The sequence below is a fragment of the Scyliorhinus canicula genome, chromosome 19, assembly GCF_902713615.1.
Source record: "Scyliorhinus canicula chromosome 19, sScyCan1.1, whole genome shotgun sequence".
In the NCBI taxonomy this organism is placed as follows: domain Eukaryota; kingdom Metazoa; phylum Chordata; class Chondrichthyes; order Carcharhiniformes; family Scyliorhinidae; genus Scyliorhinus; species Scyliorhinus canicula.
Window position 1 is genome coordinate 18,582,837 of NC_052164.1, and position 21,371 is coordinate 18,604,207.

Below are 21,371 nucleotides of genomic sequence, written 5' to 3' on the forward strand. Positions count from 1 at the left end.
AATAATAAGTTAAGGCCGTCAGTGCAGGAAATTTTAGACAGAACTTTAGGGCAGCACAGTAGCGTGGTGGTTAGCATAAATGCTTCACAGCTCCAGGGTCCCAGGTTCGATTCCCGGCTGGGTCACTGTCTGTCCGGAGTCTGCACGTCCTCCCCGTGTGTGCGTGGGTTTCCTCCGGGTGCTCCGGTTTCCTCCCACAGTCCAAAGATGTGCGGGTTAGGTGGATTGGCCATGCTAAATTGCCCGTAGTGTCCTAAAAAAAAGTAAGGTTAAGGGGGGGTTGTTGGGTTACGGGTATAGGGGGATACGTGGGTTTGAGTAGGGTGATCATGGCTCGGCACAACATTGAGGGCCGAAGGGCCTGTGCTGTACTGTTCTATGTTCTATGTAACTTGTTGCAAATGCACAGCAGGTCGACACATGTAAAGAAGAAAAGCTGGTTTTAGTGTTTGAAACTTGTTAGTTACAAATCCCACTCCCAACTTTTGGCTGGTGCTTGTCACCCTGCAGAAGGCAGGTGACAGTGAAAAGCAGAGAGGGCTGCCCAGGGGGAGGGGGTGGGACTGTTTGAAGTGGGACACTTTGAGCTGGTGCACTGATGTAGGAGGGAAGCTGGAAGGAAGCAGGACCTTCCTGTCCAGGCCGGCCTCCGCCATGAGCTTTGAGTGGCCCTGGCAGTATAACTTCCCTCCTTTCTACACGTAAGTCGCGCTTAAATATTTATCTTCACCGGAGACGTGGATTTTTGGACTAAAACTAAGTCGGAGCGGCGGAGGCGGTTCCGGGGGAATCGCTTCCCTGCGCGGGGCGGAGAATCTGCAACCAGGAAATGGGAAAGAGAAATGGTTCAGAGCCCCTCCCCCCCCCCCCCCCCAAAACTACAACCTCTCCCCCCTCCAAAACTACAACCCACCCCCCCCCCCCAAACTACAACCTCCCCCCCCCAAAACTACAACCTCCCCCCCCCCCTCCCAAAACTACAACCTCCCCCCCCTCCCAAAACTACAACCTCCCCCTCCCCTCCCAAAACTACAACCTCCCCCCTCCCCTCCCAAAACTACAACCTCTCCCCCCCCCAAAACTACAACCTCTCCCCCCCTCCCAAAACTACAACCTCCCCCCCCCCAAAACTACAACCTCCCCCCCCCAAAACTACAACCTCCCCCCCTCCCAAAACTACAACCCCCCCCCCAAAACGACAACCTCCCCCCCCCTCCAAAACTACAACCTCCCCCCCCCTCCAAAACTACAACCTCCCCCCCCACCAAAACTACAACCTCCCCGCCCTCCAAAACTACAACCTCCCCCCCCCTCCCAAACTACAACCCCCCCCCCCCCATCAAAACTACAACTCCCCCCCCTCCAAAACTACAACCTCCCCCCCCTCCAAAACTACAACCTCCCCCCCCATCAAAACTACAACCTCCCCCCCCATCAAAACTACAACCTCCCCCCTCCAAAGCTACAACCTCCCCCCTCCCAAAACAACCACATCTGCCTCCCAAAATAACCCCCTCCCAAAATGACCCCCTGCCCCTTCCCCCATCGATGGCCCCCTCTTTCCCCCGCCCCTCCCCACAACCCTGGCCCCCACCAGACCCAGCTCCATCTCCCTCCAGATTTTCCCCTGTGACGAACCCCCCCCCCGTGACAACGCCCCCTCCCCATGACAACCCGCCTCCCTCCCCGCGATGACCTCCATCCCTCCCCTGTGACAACCCCCCCGTGACAACGCCCCCTCCCCCATGACAACCCCCCTCCCGCCCTGCGACGACCCCCCTCTCTCCCCGCGACGACCCCCCTCTCTCCCCGCGACGGCCCCCCTCCCTCCCCGCGACGGCCCCCCTCCCTCCCCGCGACGACCCCCCTCCCTCCCCGCGACGACCCCCCTCCCTCCCCGCGACGACCCCCTCCCTCCCCGCGACGACCCCCTCCCTCCCCGCGACGACCCCCATCCCTCCCCGCGACGACCCCCCTCCCTCCCCGCGACGACCCCCCTCCCTCCCCGCGACGACCCCCCTCCCTCCCCGCGACGACCCCCCTCCCTCCCCGCGACGACCCCCCTCCCTCCCCGCGACGCCCCCCCTCCCTCCCCGCGACGACCCCCCTCCCTCCCCGCGACGCCCCCCCTCCCGCCCCGCGACGACCCCCCTCCCTCCCCGCGCCGACCCCCCCTCCCTCCCCGCGACGACCCCCCCTCCCCCCCCGCGACGACCCCCCCCTCCCTCCCCGCGACGACCCCCCCCCCCCCCCGCGACGACCCCCCCTCCCTCCCCGCGACGACCCCCCTCCCTCCCCGCGACCACCCCCCTCCCTCCCCGCGACCACCCCCCTCCCTCCCCGCGACCACCCCCCTCCCTCCCCGCGACCACCCCCCTCCCTCCCCGCGACCACCCCCCTCCCTCCCCGCGACCACCCCCCTCCCTCCCCGCGACCACCCCCCTCCCTCCCCGCGACGACCCCCCTCCCTCCCCGCGACCACCCCCCTCCCTCCCGCGACCACCCCCCTCCCTCCCCGCGACGACCCCCTCCCTCCCCGCGACGACCCCCCTCCCTCCCCGCGACGACCCCCCCCCCCCCCCGCGACGACCCCCCCCCCTCCCCGCGACGACCCCCCTCCCTCCCCGCGACGACCCCCCTCCCTCCCCGCGACGACCCCCCCTCCCTCCCCGCGACGACCCCCCTCCCTCCCCGCGACGACCCCCCTCCCTCCCCGCGACGACCCCCCTCCCTCCCCGCGACGACCCCCCTCCCTCCCCGCGACGACCCCCCTCCCTCCCCGCGACGACCCCCCTCCCTCCCCGCGACGACCCCCCTCCCTCCCCGCGACGACCCCCCTCCCTCCCCGCGACGACCCCCCTCCCTCCCCGCGACGACCCCCCTCCCTCCCCGCGACGACCCCCCTCCCTCCCCGCGACGACCCCCCTCCCTCCCCGCGACGACCCCCCTCCCTCCCCGCGACGACCCCCCTCCCTCCCCGCGACGACCCCCCTCCCTCCCCGCGACGACCCCCCTCCCTCCCCGCGACGACCCCCCCCCCGCCCCGCGACGACCCCCCTCCCTCCCCGCGACGACCCCCCTCCCTCCCCCGCGACGACCCCCCTCCCTCCCCGCGACGACCCCCCCCCCCCGCGACGGCCCCCTCTTCCCCCCCCCGCGCCGGCCCCCTCTTCCCCCCCCCCGATGACCCCTCTTCTCCCCCCCCCCGCGACGACCCCCCCCCCCGCGACGACCCCCCCCCCCGTGACGACCCCCCCCCCCCTGCGACGACCCCCCCCCCCGCGACGACCCCCCCCCCCGCGACGACTCCTCTCTGTGATGACCCCCCTCGGGACGACCCCCCCTCCCCCCCCATGCGATGATCCCCTCCCCCCTCCCACCCGCGATGGCCCCCTCCCACCCGCGACGACCCCCTCCCACCCGCGACGAACCCCTCCCACCCGCGCGACGTCGCCCCCACGACCCACGCGATGCCCCCCTCCCGCCCCGCGCAACTCCCGCCCCACACGACGCCCATCCCACTTTGCGCGATGCCCCGCCCCGAGCGACACCCCCCTCCCGCGCGACGCGGCCCTCCCTCTTCTGCCCCGCCCCACAACCATGTCTCTTTCCCCCGACCCAGTTCTTTCTGCCTCCAGATTTTTCATTCTTGCTTTTCATTCAGGATTGTGCAACAGCGAGCAAGGATCGTAGGCAGAGCTTTAAGGGAGCTGTTCAATTAACAACCTGCATTATCACAGAAACGTCAATGTGACAAAAATATCCAAAGGTGCTACAACAGTTATGATTAGTAGAAATGATTCACTGCATGGTCAAGGTTAGGGGGTGAGCTAAGTCTATGATGAGTACACATGAAACCGGACTAAGTAGAGGCCATCATCACGAGCATGCTCTGCCACTGCATCATACCTTTTCCTTGTCATGTCATTCCCTTAGTATCCAAAAATCTGTTGATCTCTGGATTCGAGGTTTAAAGGTTCACAATCCTGAGTGAAGATGTTCCTCATCATCTAAGTCCAGAAATAGCAGGCCCTTAATTCAGGCAGTGCAATGCCTAGTTTTAGATTCCCCAGCTAGCAAAATGTCCAGCATTTGGTATGATTCTGTGAGTTCGCCTCTCACTGTTCTCAACACCGAGCCTTGTCCTCTCAGATCTCTCTTCATGGGGCAACCTGCTATTCCAGTATCCAGTTTAGCGGAACCTTCATTGTACTTAAGAGAAATATATCTTTCTTTAGCTAAGATCCACACTACCCCCACTTTTGATTTCATTTATTCCTGTTGTAACAAAAGCATACCTCTTGCTTTTCTAATGGATTGCTGAACCTGCATGTTAACTTCCTGCCAATCATGTTTAACTCTGAAAATTCTTATTTCCGAGTCTTCTCACTACGCAAAACAAATTCTGCTTTTCCTACCAAAATGGATAACTTCACATATTTTCACGTTATATTCCATCTGCCACACTCTTGTCCATTCATTCAACCCATCTCAATCTTTTTGCAGCCTCCTCATAGCTGACTTTCCCACCCAACTTTGTATCATCAACAAACTTGGATAGTTACACTCGATCTCCTTATCTAAGTCACCGATATAGATTATAAATATCTGAGGTTCAAGCATTGATCCTTGTGATAGCCCATTAGCTACAACTAGTCAGCCCGAAAATGACCTATTTATTCTAGCCCTGTTTTGTATCCAGTAATCAGTCCTCTGTCCCGCTGATATATTATCCTCAGTACCCTGAGACCTCATTTTGTATAATGACCTGTTGTGTGGCACCTTAGCCAATGCTTTTTGAAAATCCACATGTACTACATTCCTTCTTATCCACTCTATTAGTTAAATCCTCAAGAAGGTTTTAACAGATTTGTCAAACACTATTTCCTTTCATAAATCCATGTGAACTCTTGCCCAATCATATTATGATTTTCTAAGTGCCCTGGTGTGACATCCCTAATTATAGATTCCAGCACTTCCCCTACTACTGATGTCAGGCTAACTGGCCTGCAGTCCCCAGTTTCTCAACTCCTTTCTTTAACAGCATAGTTACATTTGTTACCTTCCAATCTGACTTTCTAGAATGTAGACAATTCTGAAAGATCAAAACCACTGCTTCGACTATCTCAATAGACACTCATTTTAAAACCATAGGGTCTAGGCCAATGGGTTCAAGGGATTTGTCGACTTTCTGTCCCATTAATTTCTCCAGTTCTATTTCTTTACTAATACAAATATCCTTAAGCCCCTTATTTTCATTAATTCCCCCTTATTTCCACAGATATCTTCTACCATCAAGACTGATAGGTTATTTGTCTACTGTCGCTGCCATTTCCTGACAATGTATTACATATTCTTCCGTCTGCCTCTCCAGGATTCTCGTTACTCTCGCTAATCTCTTCCCTTTTTACATAGTGATAGAAGCTTTTACAATCTGTTTTTATGTCTAGCTAGTTTCTGTCCATATCCTATTTTCTTCTGATCGGTTTCTTTGCCAAGTTTTTAAAATTCCTCTTGACCACCAGGCTTGCAACTTTTTTTAGCAACATCTCTTCCTTTCGTCTAACACTATCTTTAATTTCTCTTGTTAGCCATGCTTGGGCGAATTATCCTGTGTTTTTTTATTTCTAAATGGAATGTATCATTGTTCTAAATTTAGAATTCTTTCAATGTTGCCATTGTTTATCATCATATGTTTTAATCTAGTTTCCAAACTACTTTAGACAACTCGCCTCTCGCATCTACATTGTTTGCTTTGTTCAGATTTAAAGATTCTAGTTTTGACCTTGACTAGATCACTCTCAAACTCGATATAAACTGCCATCATACTATGATAATCATCCCCAAGACTTATTTTTTCCACTGTAGGGGTATTAGTTCATCTGCTATCATTGAAGAAAGCTAGATTGAAAGTAGTCTGTCTCCTAGTTGGTTCCTCCAAATACTGATCTGGAAAACGATCTTGCTTTTCCGGTCTGTATGAAGATTAAAGTTTCCCATAATTGCTGTATAGCTCTTGCTACATGCACCTCCCTGCCTGATATTACAGCACCTGTTAGGGGGTCTGTAAACTTACTTCACTAATGTTTTAGAAGGAATAGAACAGTACAGCACAGAACAGGCCCTTCGGCCCTCGATGTTGTGCCGAGCAATGATCACCCTACTTAAACCCACGTAACCCGTATACCCGTAACCCAACAATCCCCCCATTAACCTTACACTACGGGCAATTTAGCATGGCCAATCCACCTAACCCGCACATCTTTGGACTGTGGGAGGAAACCGGAGTACCCGGAGGAAACCCACGCACACACGGGGAGGACGTGCAGACTCCACACAGACAGTGACCCAGCCGGGAATCGAACCTGGGACCCTGGAGCTGTGAAGCATTGATGCTAACCACCATGCTACCGTGAGGCCCCTCAATTTCTGCCCCTTATTTCTCAGCTCCACCCATGCCAATACACAATACTATTTATTGATTTTCCAACTGGAGATCTTCTTTGTACTGTCTTTATTTCATACTTTAGTATCAGGGCTACCTCTCTTTTTTCCATTTTGCTGATCTTTTCTAAAGGTTCAGAACCTAGGAGTATTTATCTTCCAACCGTGGGTCACTCTGGAACTAGCTCTCTGTACTGACTCTTAGATCAAACGCATTAATATCTGTCTGTACATAAATTAATTCATCTATTTTGTATTGAATGCTTTACATATTGAAATATGGTGCTGTCAACTTTTGGACTTTTCTATCCTTTATATCATCCTAGAGTGGGCCAAACAGCTGGCTTGTAATGCAGAACAAGGCAGCAGCACGGGTTCAATTCCCGTACCAGCCTCCCCGAACAGGCGCCGGAATGTGGCGACTAGGGGCTTTTCACAGTAACTTCATTGAAGCCTACTTGTGACAATAAGCGATTATATATTTATATATAATTTGAATGCCTCATTACCTGTGTTAAGCCCTTTTTCTCTTCCTGACCCATTTTCTGATTTTCTTTTTTACCCACATCACTACTCTGCTCAACAGCCTCATCATTTCTCTTTTTAATTTTTAATTTATCCTTTCCTGAATCGTCCGAGCACCACCGGCCCACCATTAGTTTAGAGTTCTAACTCCTGCCCGAGATATTCAACTCACTGAGTCACCACCGGCCCACCATTAGTTTATAGTTCTAACTCCTGCCCCTTTTATTCAATTCACTGAGTCCCAGCTCTGTCGAAGTTCAGTCCATTCCCAGTGGTAGTTTGCTCTTTCTCCAGTGCCTCATAAATCAAAACCCCTACTTCATGATGCTCTCAAGATCAAAAACCTCAGATATGTTTGACCCTATGTCAATTTGTAAGTGGCTTTTGTAACAGTCCAGACACTAATGGCTGTGAGGTTCTGCTTTTTAATTTTGAACCGACCCCTCAAATGCTCTCAGCAGAAAGTAATTCCTTATCCTCTGTGTGTTATTAGTTCCAACATCCACCATTACAACTGATCTTCCCCTTCCCATTCCAAATTCTTCTTCAGCTCTGGTGCCAAGCAATCAACACAACCTTCAAAACCTCCAGCCCCAGCTGCGAAGAACAGTGTCTATTCCTGACTCTAATGTCCCCGATTACTGCAACATGCCCTTTCATGGAATCATAGAATACCTACAGTGCAGAAGGAGGCCATTCAGCCCATCATACCTGCACCGACCCTCTGAAAGAGCACCCCACACAGGCTCACTCCCCCAGCCTATCTCCATAACCCCACTTAACCTTTCGACACCAAGGGGCAATTTAGCATGGCCAATCCACCTAACCTGCACATCTTTGGATTGTGGGAGGAAACGGAACACCCAGAGGAAATCTATACAGACACAGGAGAATATGCAGACTCTACACAGACAGTCACGCAAGGTCAGAATCGTACCTGGGTCCCTGGCACTGTGAGGCAGCAGTGCTAACGACTACCATCGTGCCGGGCCTCACCCTCTTGAATAACCTCCTGCAACAGATATCTTTGGACAGTTTGCTCATCCACACTGCAGACTTTGGTCCTCATCCAAACAGGCAGCAAGAACCTCGACTTTTGTAAATAAGGACAAAAGCCATGGTTCCTCCAACACTGCAACTGGGCTCCCTTATATCATACCCTCCCTTCCCTGACCTAACCAGGCCGGTACCACTTCCGAATCTGAGGGGTGTGGCCCCCTGTGTATTCGCTACACCTCAAACTCCAGCTCAACGACTGTGAACTGAAATTTTCTCAAGATGCAAACCGTTACTACGGATGTGGTTGTCCAGGATCACGATGCTCTCCACACATTTCCACCTTCTGCAGTAGAGGCAGACCACCTGCACTGCCATCCTATATAACCTTGTTTTATTCATTTGCGGTGATTAAATGTTCACTTTTTTGTTTCTAAAGTAATTCCTTGATCTGGTTTAATTGATGGATGGACTAAATTGCATGCTTATCTGTAAACATACCCTGCCCACCCTACTGTGACTTAACTTTGTGATTGTATTTTTCTCCTGCACTGTTCCCTTCCCCTTGCTGTTGTTCAATCTGCTTCACTTTAACTCCTCGGGACTGCTTCTGTGATGCTCCTCACTCTCCTGAGGCTCAAGGCAACCATGTATAAACTACAGAAGTTTTGTATTCCCGTTTCTTGTCCCAGTTGTTCCAGCAGTATATTTTTAATTCATTGCGTTGGAAGAGTCACTAACATGATGCACTGTCTGCAACATGGATGGGTTGAGCCGGCTTCATGTTAAGTGCACTATCATGTAACAGCAGCCAAAGATTTACAGGAGTGATTTAAAGAAGTGGTATAAATGAACAGAGATGAGGAGAATTGCTTTCTCTTGAGGGTTGTGAGTCTTTGGACCTCTCTTCCTCAAAAGACAGTGGAAGCAGAGTCGTCTAATATTTTTTATGGCAGTGGTAAATAGATTCTTGAGAAGCAATGGGTGAATGATTATTGGGGATTGACGGAAGGGTACAATTAGGTCAACCATGATCTAATTGAATGGCAGTGCCGGCTGGAAGGGCCGAGTGGCCTACTCTTGGTCCTAATTCATATGTTTGTATGTCCACGGAACTGTATTCCAGCAAATAGTGAATATCTTTAGCAGCAAAGAGGGGAACGTTTCTAAGCATTCTTAAAAGAGCAAAAATGTCACTGTTCTGTGCTATCCCCTTTTTATTTTGCTCAGTTTTCTCAATGAGCCAAGCTTGAAAGAGAATTACGTGTATACACACACACACACACACACACAACAGTGACACTTTTCAATTTGGGAGGCAGAAATTAGACTATCTTCCCTTCAATCTCAGGAAGGACACTTTAAGGGGTGGCAGGGTCCCTGGGTCAGTCGCATGCATAAGCGATTATGTTGGGGTGGGAATGTAAATAATTAAATATCTCTTGCTATTTGTCTCACTTTATTGGGAAATGTAATTTTAAAGTTTAAGCAAAAAGAATACCAAAAGAAACAAAAGTCCAAAAGTTAACCACATACGTCAATGGATGTTCAGTTTACCCATCATTAAGTCACCAATAGTGATTGCTGCTTAGGGCATGGACACTAAATATAGCTCAATGCAAAAAATTGGTATTCATCATTTTTCCTCACTGTTGGCAATGATAGTAGGCAGTCTTCAATGGATGTTCCAGTTCATTAAATCAAGCATTTGTAAACAAAAATTTAGCCAAATTCCGGCATTAGGGCTGAGAAGCTATCTGATGCTAATTATTTTCTTGTTTAATCTCCAGTTTCATCTTGCCTTGTGTGAACATGCTTGTACAATGTCTGGCAGGGTGAGGTGATAAAATCAATGTAAGTCTTGGTCTGTCATTTGCTGATTTGCAGGGCAGCAGCAGGGCAATTACAGAGGTGTCCCCCTCCACCCCTTCTCTCCAGAACAACATTTCCAAACTTTAGTTGGATACAGCAACTTTTAAGGAAACAGCATTAATTCTTCAATAATGTTACCATTACATTTCTATCCAAATGCTATTAATGTTAATGTTCTAGACAGAGATTAGTCATTTCTGCTTAATTTGATGCTCCTTGTAAGGAATACTGTGCTAGATACAATTGTCACAAACCTGGAGTGAGGCTGGGAACATGGAAGGGATTAAATTGGATTAAAGAATGCCCTTGACACACAAGGACAGAAGACCAAGAAACTAAATGTCGGATGAGTTGGAAATGGAATGTTAATTGTTGGTTAGACGCCCATTCTCAAAGGTGTGCAGAAAGTGTGAATGAGCCAAAGGTCTCATTGTAAAAACGGCAAGTGAGATAGGGAAGCAAAGATGCTGAATGCCAACCATAGTTGATCATGTAGGTGAAGTGACTGAAGAACAATGAACACACCATGTCACATCTGAAGGATGGAGGGAGTGGTTTCACGACAACTGATGTAGAATAACCTTGCATGTTGATGCACTAACTACATGTACTAGGAACGTGCATGCTTACCTTTCATATTTGACCATATACGGGTGCAGCACGCTTTCGGAACTTTCAAGTTGCTTTGCTGACACAACTGTGAGCGGTCAGAGGTTAAGATTCACAAAAACCCCATGGGTTCTGGGTTTTAGAATATAATTGAGGTTAATCTCATAAGCACTGCCTCTGCTAGGTTTGCATAACTGCATTGATAAGTTATTAATAAGGTATCTCTTTATCGTTTGAGTCCCTGAGCCAGTGTTAAAAGTGACGGATATGGATTATCCTATAAACATGTTTCACATCGTATTTTATTTATTTTTGGGGTTTTTTTAAATTTAGAGTACCCAATTCATTTTTTACAATTAAGGGGCAATTTAGCATGTTCAATCCACCTACCTTGCACATCTTTGGGTTGTGGGGGCGAAACCCACGCAAACACAGGGAGAATGTGCAAACTCCACACGGACAGTGACCCAGAGCCGGGATCGAACCTGGGACCTCGGCGCCGTGAGTCTGCAGTGCTACCACTGCGCCACCGTGCTGCCCTCACATCGCATTTTATTATCATTGATCAGCTGGTCCACTGAAATAAAGGAATGTTTGCAATTTACAAAATGTGCTTCATCAGGTTGGAATGTCTTTTAAGTACTTCATTTAATTAATTACTTTTGGGATGTATTGATTGTCATGAATTATTTAGGTGCAAAAAAAAGTTTGTTATTCCTACAGTTCTTTCCTTTTGTCCACCTCTAGTCTGCAGCCAAATGCTAACACTCAGCACAAGCAGCTGGCAGCATGGTGCTCACTGGTGCTCTCCTACCTGCGTTATCATAAGCTTTATACTATTGATGTGTTGGAAGCTCATGAAAGCCCACTCTTCCACAATAAGAAGATCCAGCGTATCCTTTACTGTGTCAGCCTCAGAGATAGAGGAATACTAAACTTCATTAAGTTTGTTTTGTTTTTGTTTATTCATCCAAGTTTGAATACTTGAGCTCCTGTCCTACAGTTTATTCATTGGTGCAATTTGTCCATTTCAAATGTTTTTCCATTATAACCATTCCTTTGTACTCTTCTTGTACACAGGTACTCAGAGTCATTTATCAATATAATGGACCTTGTACTACCTTCAAGGCTCAGGCATTCCCTCGATTGGATGGTGCCTGAGTTGTGAACAGAACTGAAGATTTGCCCGTTGATTATAGTAATCAGAGATGCAGCAGCATCATCTCATTATTGATAATATCCGCTGTGTATTTTTTTCAATTTAGAGTACCCAATTCTTTTTTTTCCAATTAAGGGGCAATTTAGTGTGGCCAATCCCCCTACCCTGCACATCTTTGGGTTGTGAGGGTGAGACCCACGCCGACACGGGGAGAATGTGAAAACTCCACATGGACAGTGACCCAGGGCCGGGTTTGAACCCCCATCCTTATATCTGCTAGGGTTAGGTAAAATCTGTCACAGATATTATATTTGTACTGTATAGCTTTACCACCTCACCAACAAAACAGGTTAATTGTGGTGTAGTAAAAGTACTGTATTATTGTATGTTGCAAAATTGAATCACTTGGTGAAAGAAATGAGTTTGCTGACAAAAGATGGGAGGGGACAATGCTGTCCAGAACATTGTCAAGAAAGTAAGATATTTCCCTTAACTTTGATACAAAGGCAAGTTTCCCATAGAAGCTATCCAAGTTGTCTTCGAAGAACTGCGGAAAAAAGGTTTGTGCATAAGAGTAAAACTGAGTCTTCAACATCTGTTTGTACATTTCTTCAGATTTCTTCTAAGTTCAGACTACATTCTTAATAATAATAATAATCTTTATTGTCACAAGTAGGCTTACATTAACACTGCAATGAAGTTACTATGAAAAGCCCCTAGTCGCCTTATTCCGACGCCTGTTCAGGTACACTGAGGGAAAATTCAGAATGTCCAAATAACCTAACAGCACGTCTTTCGAAACTTGTGGGAGGAAACCGGAGCAGCCGGAGGAAACCCACGCAGGCACAGGGCGAACATGTAGATTCTGCACAGACAGTCGAACCTGGGACTCTGGCGCTGTGAAGCAACATTGCTAACCACTGTGCTACCGTGCAGCCATATTAACTCTTAGTGTATGATGGAAGAATAATACAGCAGCAAACATTCAGCTGTATCCGTTTATACTCTTTTGGAGGTTATGCCAGTAACCATTACCTGTCTTTAATAAGGCAATTAGCTTAACAATGCAATTGTCCCAGCGTGAACTTGCGGACACATTGACCTGTTCCCTTTTTAATATTAACAGAGCTATAAATAACAATTGTTTATTCTCAGTTTACATATTGTCATCTATATGAATACTTATACTATGTAAACTGCTCATTGGGGCCCCGGCTGGCTCAGTGAATACACACGTCTCAGAGTGGTACAGAGTCTTGCAGACTAAAATGCTCCAATACATATGTTGAGTTTGCTGGTTTCAGTAAAGGCAGCATGTTAAAAAGGGCTTGTTGACGTGGGTATTATAATTGATCTCACTGGGGCGGAAAGGAAAAGATCAGCCAAGGATTGGGCTCCTGGTGTGGAAATCAAGTGAGGACAGGATTGATTACGGATTTGCTTTGATTATGGTGCTGTGCATGATCAAATAGTCTGACACTGGATGTATAAACTCATGTACGGTGAATGACTACTTGGGTAAAGGACACCAGCACTTCCAGTACTACCCTTTTAATTTCACTGTGAATTGAAGTTGGTATCATGAAATATGTAGCTCCACATATTTAAGGAATGTAATCTGTCATTTGTTTTCGTCTTAGGAAACTTAGAGTGGATTGATAAAAGTAAAACTCGTTGTCTCATAATGTGGAGGAGACCAGAAGAGTGGGGGAAACTTGTGTATCAGTGGGTAAGAACCTGCTTTGCTACATGTTTTCTTCACGTGTTCTTGCAGCACATTCCACACAGTACACCAAAGATCCTGATAAATACGATTTTTAACGTAATTGACCACAAATCGTATCTTTTTACCTCCATTTGCTTTCAATCAGGTAGAGTAACAGATGATAGGTAGAGCTTTCCTTAACAAAACAAAAAGCAATATATTCGATTGTAGCATTATGATATTTAATAGTTTTCAGTCTCAACTGCACCAACATGGTATTTCCATTTCATGCCCTTGAAACCTCTCAGTGAGAATCACTATTTAATGCCAAATTGTCCAGGTCGGCATGATTAGTTTTGTTTTGGGCTTGCGTTCACCGGGCATGAGAAATAATTCAAACAAATTGCACTTTGGTTCTTAGTTCCAACAATTAGAAGGGCCTTTTGTCCATCAGTCCCAAAGGTGAAAAAACATTTGCCAACTTCTTTCAAGTCTTTTAAAATACCCGCAAACTGCTTACTTTTTTAACATGTACAAGATTGCTTACCAATTTACAAGCTTTATATTCCTATCCTTTTTGTTTCTCTTTTACTTCCAAATTTAGCTTGAAATGGAAATACCTTGCTGGTGTTCTATGTCTGACCTGTGCGTTCTTGATGCTGATCATATCAAAAAATGATGATGCAAAAACAAAACGGAAAATCCTTGCATTTACAGAATGCTAATATGCTTCTGATGAATAAAAATAGAAAAGGATTCTCCAAACCCATCCTAATGTCAGAAAACTGCAGCAAATGTTGTTGCTGTAAAACTATTTTAGGATTATATTGCTTCAAGAAAGTAAATTATATTCCAAGCTTGCTTTATCCTGTTGCTCGTTCTGGGTGAGTGTGTTTAACACTCAATTTGGCTCTGTTTTGTTACTTAGCTCTGGAGTCGCCAGGTATCGTTAAGATACCGCCACAAGTTTCAAGGTCAAGTTCAAAGCAATAAACCATACACCAGTTAGTAAGTTCAAACAAATGAGTTTATTATAATACAATTATAATACTACCCATGCACACGCTAAGATGATTAAACTATTCCTACCACTAAATAAACCAATACTTATCTTAAAGGGAACTGCCGGATCAGGGGACAAGGCCTCTTGCTCTGCACTGGTCCGCAGACTTCAGGTTGGTACGGGTTAAAAAGGGGTCAGGAGTGTCTATCTCTGGTAGTGACCATTGTGAGACACTTACTTGCTGGCGGCTGCTGCCCCAAACCTCTCCTCTCTCTCGGTCAAGGTCTTCTTTGGTAAAAGCTGGCCGAGAGGGCTGGTCAAGAAGAACAAACTAAGTTTGGGACCTGTCTTTTATAGGTCCTAGGGCTTCGCGCCCTTTTGGGCGGACCCTCTACCTGCTGGGACCCTCTTCCCAATCGATTTGTTTGAATCCCCCCAATACTGAGGCTGTCCCTCGGTTGCTGGGCAGGCCTTCAGGTGCTTTGTTTTCGAACCCCGCTGGAGCCGGGGTGTCTGGTTTCCCATACACTGTTGCAATCACTTCCCTATTTGTGTCCATTGTCCCTGGATTCGTTCCATTACTATGTTAACTATCCCGGAGATTGCCTCGTTAGTATGCAGAATGTTCGTTTCGGTGCTGTCTGCTCTCTTAGCAGACAGAATACACATTGGCTTGGTGCAGCCTGCTTGTGCTGCAAACTTTGTCCATTTTAACCTGCAAGCTTTGCGTTCCTCCATTTTGTATTGAGGGAATAGCGAACTTCGGTGGCTACAATCCTTCTTGAAAGCTATGGGTTTCACAATTTACCTAATGTAGTAATACAGCTAACAGAACTGCAGGGAGCACTGGTTCAGAGGTGGAAATTAGTAAATAAAATCTAATCTACAAGCAACCCAGTAAAAACAAGACTTGCATATAGATAGCATTTTATTATTACTCAAAGATCTAACATCACTCCATATACAACTAATTCCTTTAATATGTGGTCATTGTTTTCAGCAAATTAGCATTTTTTTAATTCTTTCATGGGATGTGAGTGTTGCTGGCAAGGCCAGCATTTGTTGTGCACCCCTAAAAGCCCTTGAGAATGCTGTGGTGAGCAGCCTTCTTGAACTGCTGCAGTTCATCTGGTGCAGGTACTCCTATAGTGCTGTTAATATTTTGCCCCAGTCACAGTGAAGAAATGAAGCTATAATTCCATGTCAGGATGGTGTGTGACTTGGAGGGGAACTTGTAGTTGGTGGCTTTCCCATGTGTTGGCTGACGTGTCCGAGGGATAGAGCTTGCAGGTTTGGAACATGTTATCAAAGGGACCTTAGCAAGTGTGAGGTTTCCACTGCTGCAACTATGCGTCAGTGGTGGAGGAAGTGAATGTTTAGGTTGGTTGAATGGGGTGCAATCAAATGGGTTCTTTTGTCCTCAATCGCATCAGTGAGCTTCCTGAGTGCCGTTGGAACCACACTCATCAATGCAGGTTGGGCACAGCAGAATTCCAGTAATGAGATAAACAACCAGTAAATGTGTATAGCTTGAAGGAGAAACCGGCTGTCTAACCAAATTAGCTAAACCGGCCCCCAGTTTAACATCCACCAGAATCGTGTCACATGAAGCTGCTAAGTGTCAGCGACATATGGCAGAAATGTCCAAAGCAACAGTAGTCTTTGATCAATAGTTTGATCATCAAAATGGTACGTACATAAATTGATTTTTACGTGGTGCTTTCACCAGTCTACATAACTAGAGTTAGATTAGCTTAAACGTTCAGGTGAAATTCACCTTGATTACAGCTATGCCTAAAAGTCTGGTGCTGAGAGACTTCATTTCTTAAAAAAAGATGTTTAACTTGTGAATGAACGTCTGCTATTAATATATTTTGCAGGTTTCAAAGAATTCCATGACAAACTCTGTTTTTACATTTTATGAACTCTCCAATGGAGATGACACTGAAGGTGAAGGTAAGGAGCATTGATAATCACCTATCATTAATTGAGCATTGGTAAGTTGTCTACCCTTTAAATCATTTGTTCTTGTTTTCTTACTGCCTGTACATCCTGACATCGAGCATGTAGAGTTTCCTTCTACACTTCAATTGCCATCATTATTCCCGTGAACTCTCCATTGATAAATAAGGAGGTGCTGTGTACGGTTGACAAACTGGTTTGCCTACATCTAATGAAAACAAACTTGTAACCACCTAGCTGTATAAAAATAGCTTTTATCAATGTACTGTTCAGACAATTCAAAAGCAATGGATCAAAGTCAGAAGCTCACTGAATTAAGGCATTTGGTTACAAATGCATGTCCTAAAACGTATCGCCCTTAAGTTAAACTACCCTCATAAGATAATATAAAAAATAAAAAGGGTGTTCATCAATTTATTACATAATTTAGAGCCAACTATAAAGGAGACTTTTTGGCCTATTACATCTGTGGCAGTCGTTACCTGAAGTTATCTGCGATCCCATTTCTCTGCCTGTTTGTATCTGTTCCCTTCCCACACTTATCCGGTCTACTTTTTAAATGACGTTGTGTGGTAAAGCATTGCATATTCTTTTTTTTAATATAAATTTAGAGTACCCAATTTTTTTTTCCAATTAAGGGGCAATTTAGCGTGGCCAATCCACCTAACCAGCACATCTTTGGGTTGTGGAGGTGAACCCCACGCAAACACGAGGAGAATGTGCAAATTCCACATGGACAGTGATCCAGGGCCGGGATTCTAACCCGGGTCCTCAGCACTGTAGTCCCAGTGGTAACCACTGTGCCACCGTGCTGCTCTAGCATTGTGTATTCTAATAATCCTCCCAAGGAAGAAGTATTTTCCAATTTCTGCCTCATTCTTTAATGATAATTGGGTCTGTGCTCTTATATTGCTCTTTCATCAACCAGTGGAAACAGCCTTTCTCTGTTTACGCTATCTCTATGATGGCAACACATCAGCCTCACATTCGGATGGGTCATCCTCAGCACGCTGTTCTACAAAATGTCTTATTTATGTTCAAGAATATCATTGCAAAATAAACTAAGGAATATATTTCTCAAGCAAAAAAGGTCCATCGGTCTTGAGAGCTAGCTTGATTCTGTAGGCATGTGAATAATCTAATGTTGGAATCTGACATTAAAAAAATACACTGCAGATAGTGAATGAGAAAAGATCAGTAACCTTTTTATGCTTGACCTTTTGTCAAAACTGTCACAATGATGAAAGATAAGATGAAGAATGATACCTTGCAGCCAACTTCCATCATTATAAATAGATTACTGACTTGTGTCAACTCGCCTAGTAAATTTCCAGAGAATTATATTGTTAGCGAGAATGAAAATAGTCATGATTTTGTCACATGCACTATATTCTGTCCTTGATAGAGTTCCATGGTTTGGAGGAGTGGCTTCTGCTACGGGCACTTCAGTTTTTACAATCTGAGCGAAAGGCAGAGATCATCACCCTCAGTGACAGCAAAGGGGTCAAGTTCTTCTGATGGCATCCTTGCTGGTCTGAGCAACTGCTAGAGACTTTCACAGATTGTGCACAGAATGAAGACTTTAGTGGCAATGAAGACTAGCCCCCAAGGAAGAGCGTATTGGATTACAGATTTCCAGACACAAGACAACATGTTTGTCATGACGTTGACTTGATTGATATGCACAGTCTGGCTGCTTTCAATTGCAATTTCCTTTTTATTCTTCACCTAATCTTAAAACAATTATGGTTCCATGTATTAAGTGGGAAATGCAGCATTTCTGAATGCAATGTACTGATCCCTGTGTGTGCCAGCTGAGAAAAACATCCACAAGCAGGATATTTATATATAGGCAACCAGTGCGGATTTAAAAGCATTTCAAGAGGTGATTTCAAGGTATTGAAAAACCCACAATAATATGTTTCCCCAGTTGCAAGAATGCCAGGTCACAACTAAAGCTAAATTAATTTAAATGATTTGCGGTTTAGCACACTGGGCTAAATTGCTGGCTTTTAAAGCAGATCGAGGCAGGCCAGCAGCACGGTTCAATTCCCGTACCAGCCTCCCCGAACAGGCGCTGGAATGTGGTGACTAGGTGCTTTTCACAGTAATTTAATTGAAGCCTACTTGTGACAAACAATTTTAATTTCATTTCATTTCAAATGGGGCCCTCCATCCCTCTTAGTGTAACTTCAAAATGCCTGTCAGCCTGATCTTGCTCAGGGACAGTGACAGAGATTAGTTTGGCCACTTCTCATTCATTATGAGTATTTTCCAATCTGGATATCTTTTCTATTTAAGCAGTGTGTTTATTTTCTATAGGTGTCTTACGGAGCATTAGATAGCAGGGAATTCTTTGCCGACACTGAAATTTATGCATGCTTGCGTTGCTTTGAAAAGCTGCAGGGTTTCCTTGGTGTACAATTCTTGTAACTAGCCAATATAAAATGTACAAATAATGAATGCGACATGAAACATTGCTGGCAATGGAACACCGACCTCATGAAAGTGCTAGGCATTCATAATGACCACATATTGCAAATGTGACTGTGCTGGAAGGTCACGGCCAAGGAAAATAACTGGGATGGAAGAAATGGATCCAGTCCCGACACAATTTAGACAGAGTTAGAATTTTCCACAGTATGTGGAATATATCAGGCACCCAAAACGGAATAATATATAACTATCGACCTTGGAATTATTTTTGACTTTCCAAGATTTCTCGTGGGTGTTTAATGATTTAACCTCTGTTGCATTCCACCTCCACGTCCCAAAAAAAATCAACCCTGTTTGCAGTACTGAGATTTTGATTTGAGTGTTATATTTTGTGATTTAAGTCAACGTGACATGAAAATATCAATATTTGACAGGAACCTTCTTTTTTAAAAAACTACTCCATTATTAGCGACAGAATTACAGTAGTGTCATCCCCAGACACTTGAACTCATAATGTGATACCTCAGTGCAGGACTGAGGAAAAGCTACTTTGACGAAGGTGCCACCTTTCGCATGAGACGTGAAACGGAGGCCCCGTCTGCCATCTCAAAACAGCTGTAGCAAATCCCACAGCACTACTCCAAGAAGAGCAGCCTTTTTTTCCCCGGTGTCCTGACCAATGTTTATGCCTCAACTTAAGTAATTAAAAAAATCATCTGGGTAGCTTATCTCATTGCTGTTTTGGGAGCTGGCTATGGGGCAGTTGGCTGCTGTGTTTTCTACATTACTACAGTGACAACGCTTCAAAAGTACTTCATTGGCCTCCAGAAGCTTTGGGAAGTCCTGAGGTCAATGCACGACATAATCACATATCTTTATTTTCTTTTATCAAAGGGCTAGCTTTATACACGTGTTAAAAGCATAACGGAAGGGAACTACTCCTATTTGGCTGTAATTGGCTCTTAATTGAAATCTGCGCAAATTGGTCCATGCAGTCACTTATGTCCCCTTTTTTTGCCAATGTTCTGACGGCAATTCAAATACAAACGCTGATTGGTGAAACATGTTTGGTTAAACAAGATTTTTCAAGTAGTTTCTTTGAGAAATCAGGTTGAATGCTGCAGTTACTTTATGACCAATTGCACAAAATGGTGATTTGAGCAGTACAGTTGCTGCAGTATTTGTTTTGAACGTCGAAACTTCAAACGTTGCTTCTTGTTAAAGTCAATACTGAGATAATTAAAACATATTTAAAAGTTATCTCAAAGTGCATGTTGTATTTTTTTAATTTCCAAATGACTTGTGTTGCGGATAGCATAGACAATTTGATTGTCACTGACTGCAGGGATTGATCATCAATCATTTAGTTGCATACCTGGGTCATATATGAAAAATAATGAAGGCAAAATACTGGATTCAAAGAAAGTCTACCCTCCCGCCCCACAATGAAAAATGTACAAATTAATTGTTTAAATATTCTGCTCCCATTTCGGGCTGACTGCAGGAGTCAAATGATCAAAGCTTTACAGACTGATAGCCAGGTTCACAGGTTGCATGTCAGTTGTGGGCAATAGTCTTGTGTATCTCTAATCTATCATGTTCGCCATCGGTAGCTTAGTGGCAAAGAAGCTCTCCTTTGCTAACAGAACAGAACAAAAGGTCATCGTTTTAGATTTAAAGCTAGGCCAGTTCGAAGTCAGTTCTTAATTAACCTTTTCGCACAGGGTAGTGGAAATCTAAATCTCTTTCCTTCTCGCACCCCACAATTTTCCCGAAAGACTATGGATGCCTATACAATTGAAATTTACATGACCTACGATTGATGGATTTTTCTTAAGCTTATCAAAGGATAGAGAAAAATGTGGTCTTTGACCCTTGGCCGCCCAATAATTACAGTCACCAGGTTTGTAAATTCAAAATCAATTACTTTTTATTAATAGCAAGAAGTATAATGAAATAGCCAGCAAATGCAATTATCTAATTCCTAATTCCCCACTTTAATTTGTTCCCATCCTCTACACACACAAAATGAACAAACAGAGGGGTGAAAATCATAACTAAAGGGGAAAAAAAGAGTCTTTGTTTCAGATGGTGGTTTTTAGTACCTTACTCCTCTTCAAATTTTGCTTTCAGTTCAAGGTTTTACTGTAGGTTCATTCAGGTCTCTAGGTTCCGAAATACAGCACTCGCAGCCTTTCTGGAGAAAAAACAGGAGGCGAGTAGGTCCTGGTCTTTGTGTGTCTCGAACTCAAACTGAGCTCATTAGGTCTCTGAAAATCATCCCATGGAATAGGATCCAATCACCACCAGTTACTTGGCAGAGTACAACCTCTTTGCCAATTAATTGGCCACCAGCCAATCAATTGAACCGAGTCACACCCCATCTCTCTGGTGCTGAAAAGTATGAGGCTTCCTGTTCAAACTAGTTAGAGATTAGCAGAGTGTTCTCTCCTGTAACCTCTGAATTCCTGACTCCTCTTTACTGCTTGACTGAAAGGCACAAGTCCATTAATCATCTATAGATCAAAAATTATAATGGCAAAATAAAAGAAAGGGGAAGTAAGGGAATAAATAAGAAGGGCCCTCACAACATCACTTTATTCTCAACCAAAATTGGCAACAAGCCTCATAAAGAGGAATTAGTGCCGATGATCAAAAGC

The 21,371-nt window shown here is 45.6% G+C and overlaps 1 protein-coding gene across 1 annotated transcript; it reads left to right on the plus strand.

The window, feature by feature from the left end:
• Positions 1–561: 561 nt before the first annotated feature.
• Positions 562–19,971, plus strand: vps25 (vacuolar protein sorting 25 homolog). The gene is made up of 6 exons (XM_038779101.1): positions 562–701; positions 11,194–11,339; positions 12,112–12,165; positions 13,246–13,334; positions 16,194–16,269; positions 17,681–19,971. Exons 1-6 carry the CDS (start codon positions 655–657, stop codon positions 17,791–17,793), a joined length of 525 nt encoding a protein of 174 aa, XP_038635029.1. The 5' UTR covers positions 562–654; the 3' UTR covers positions 17,794–19,971.
• The last annotated feature ends 1,400 nt before the right edge of the window (positions 19,972–21,371 follow it).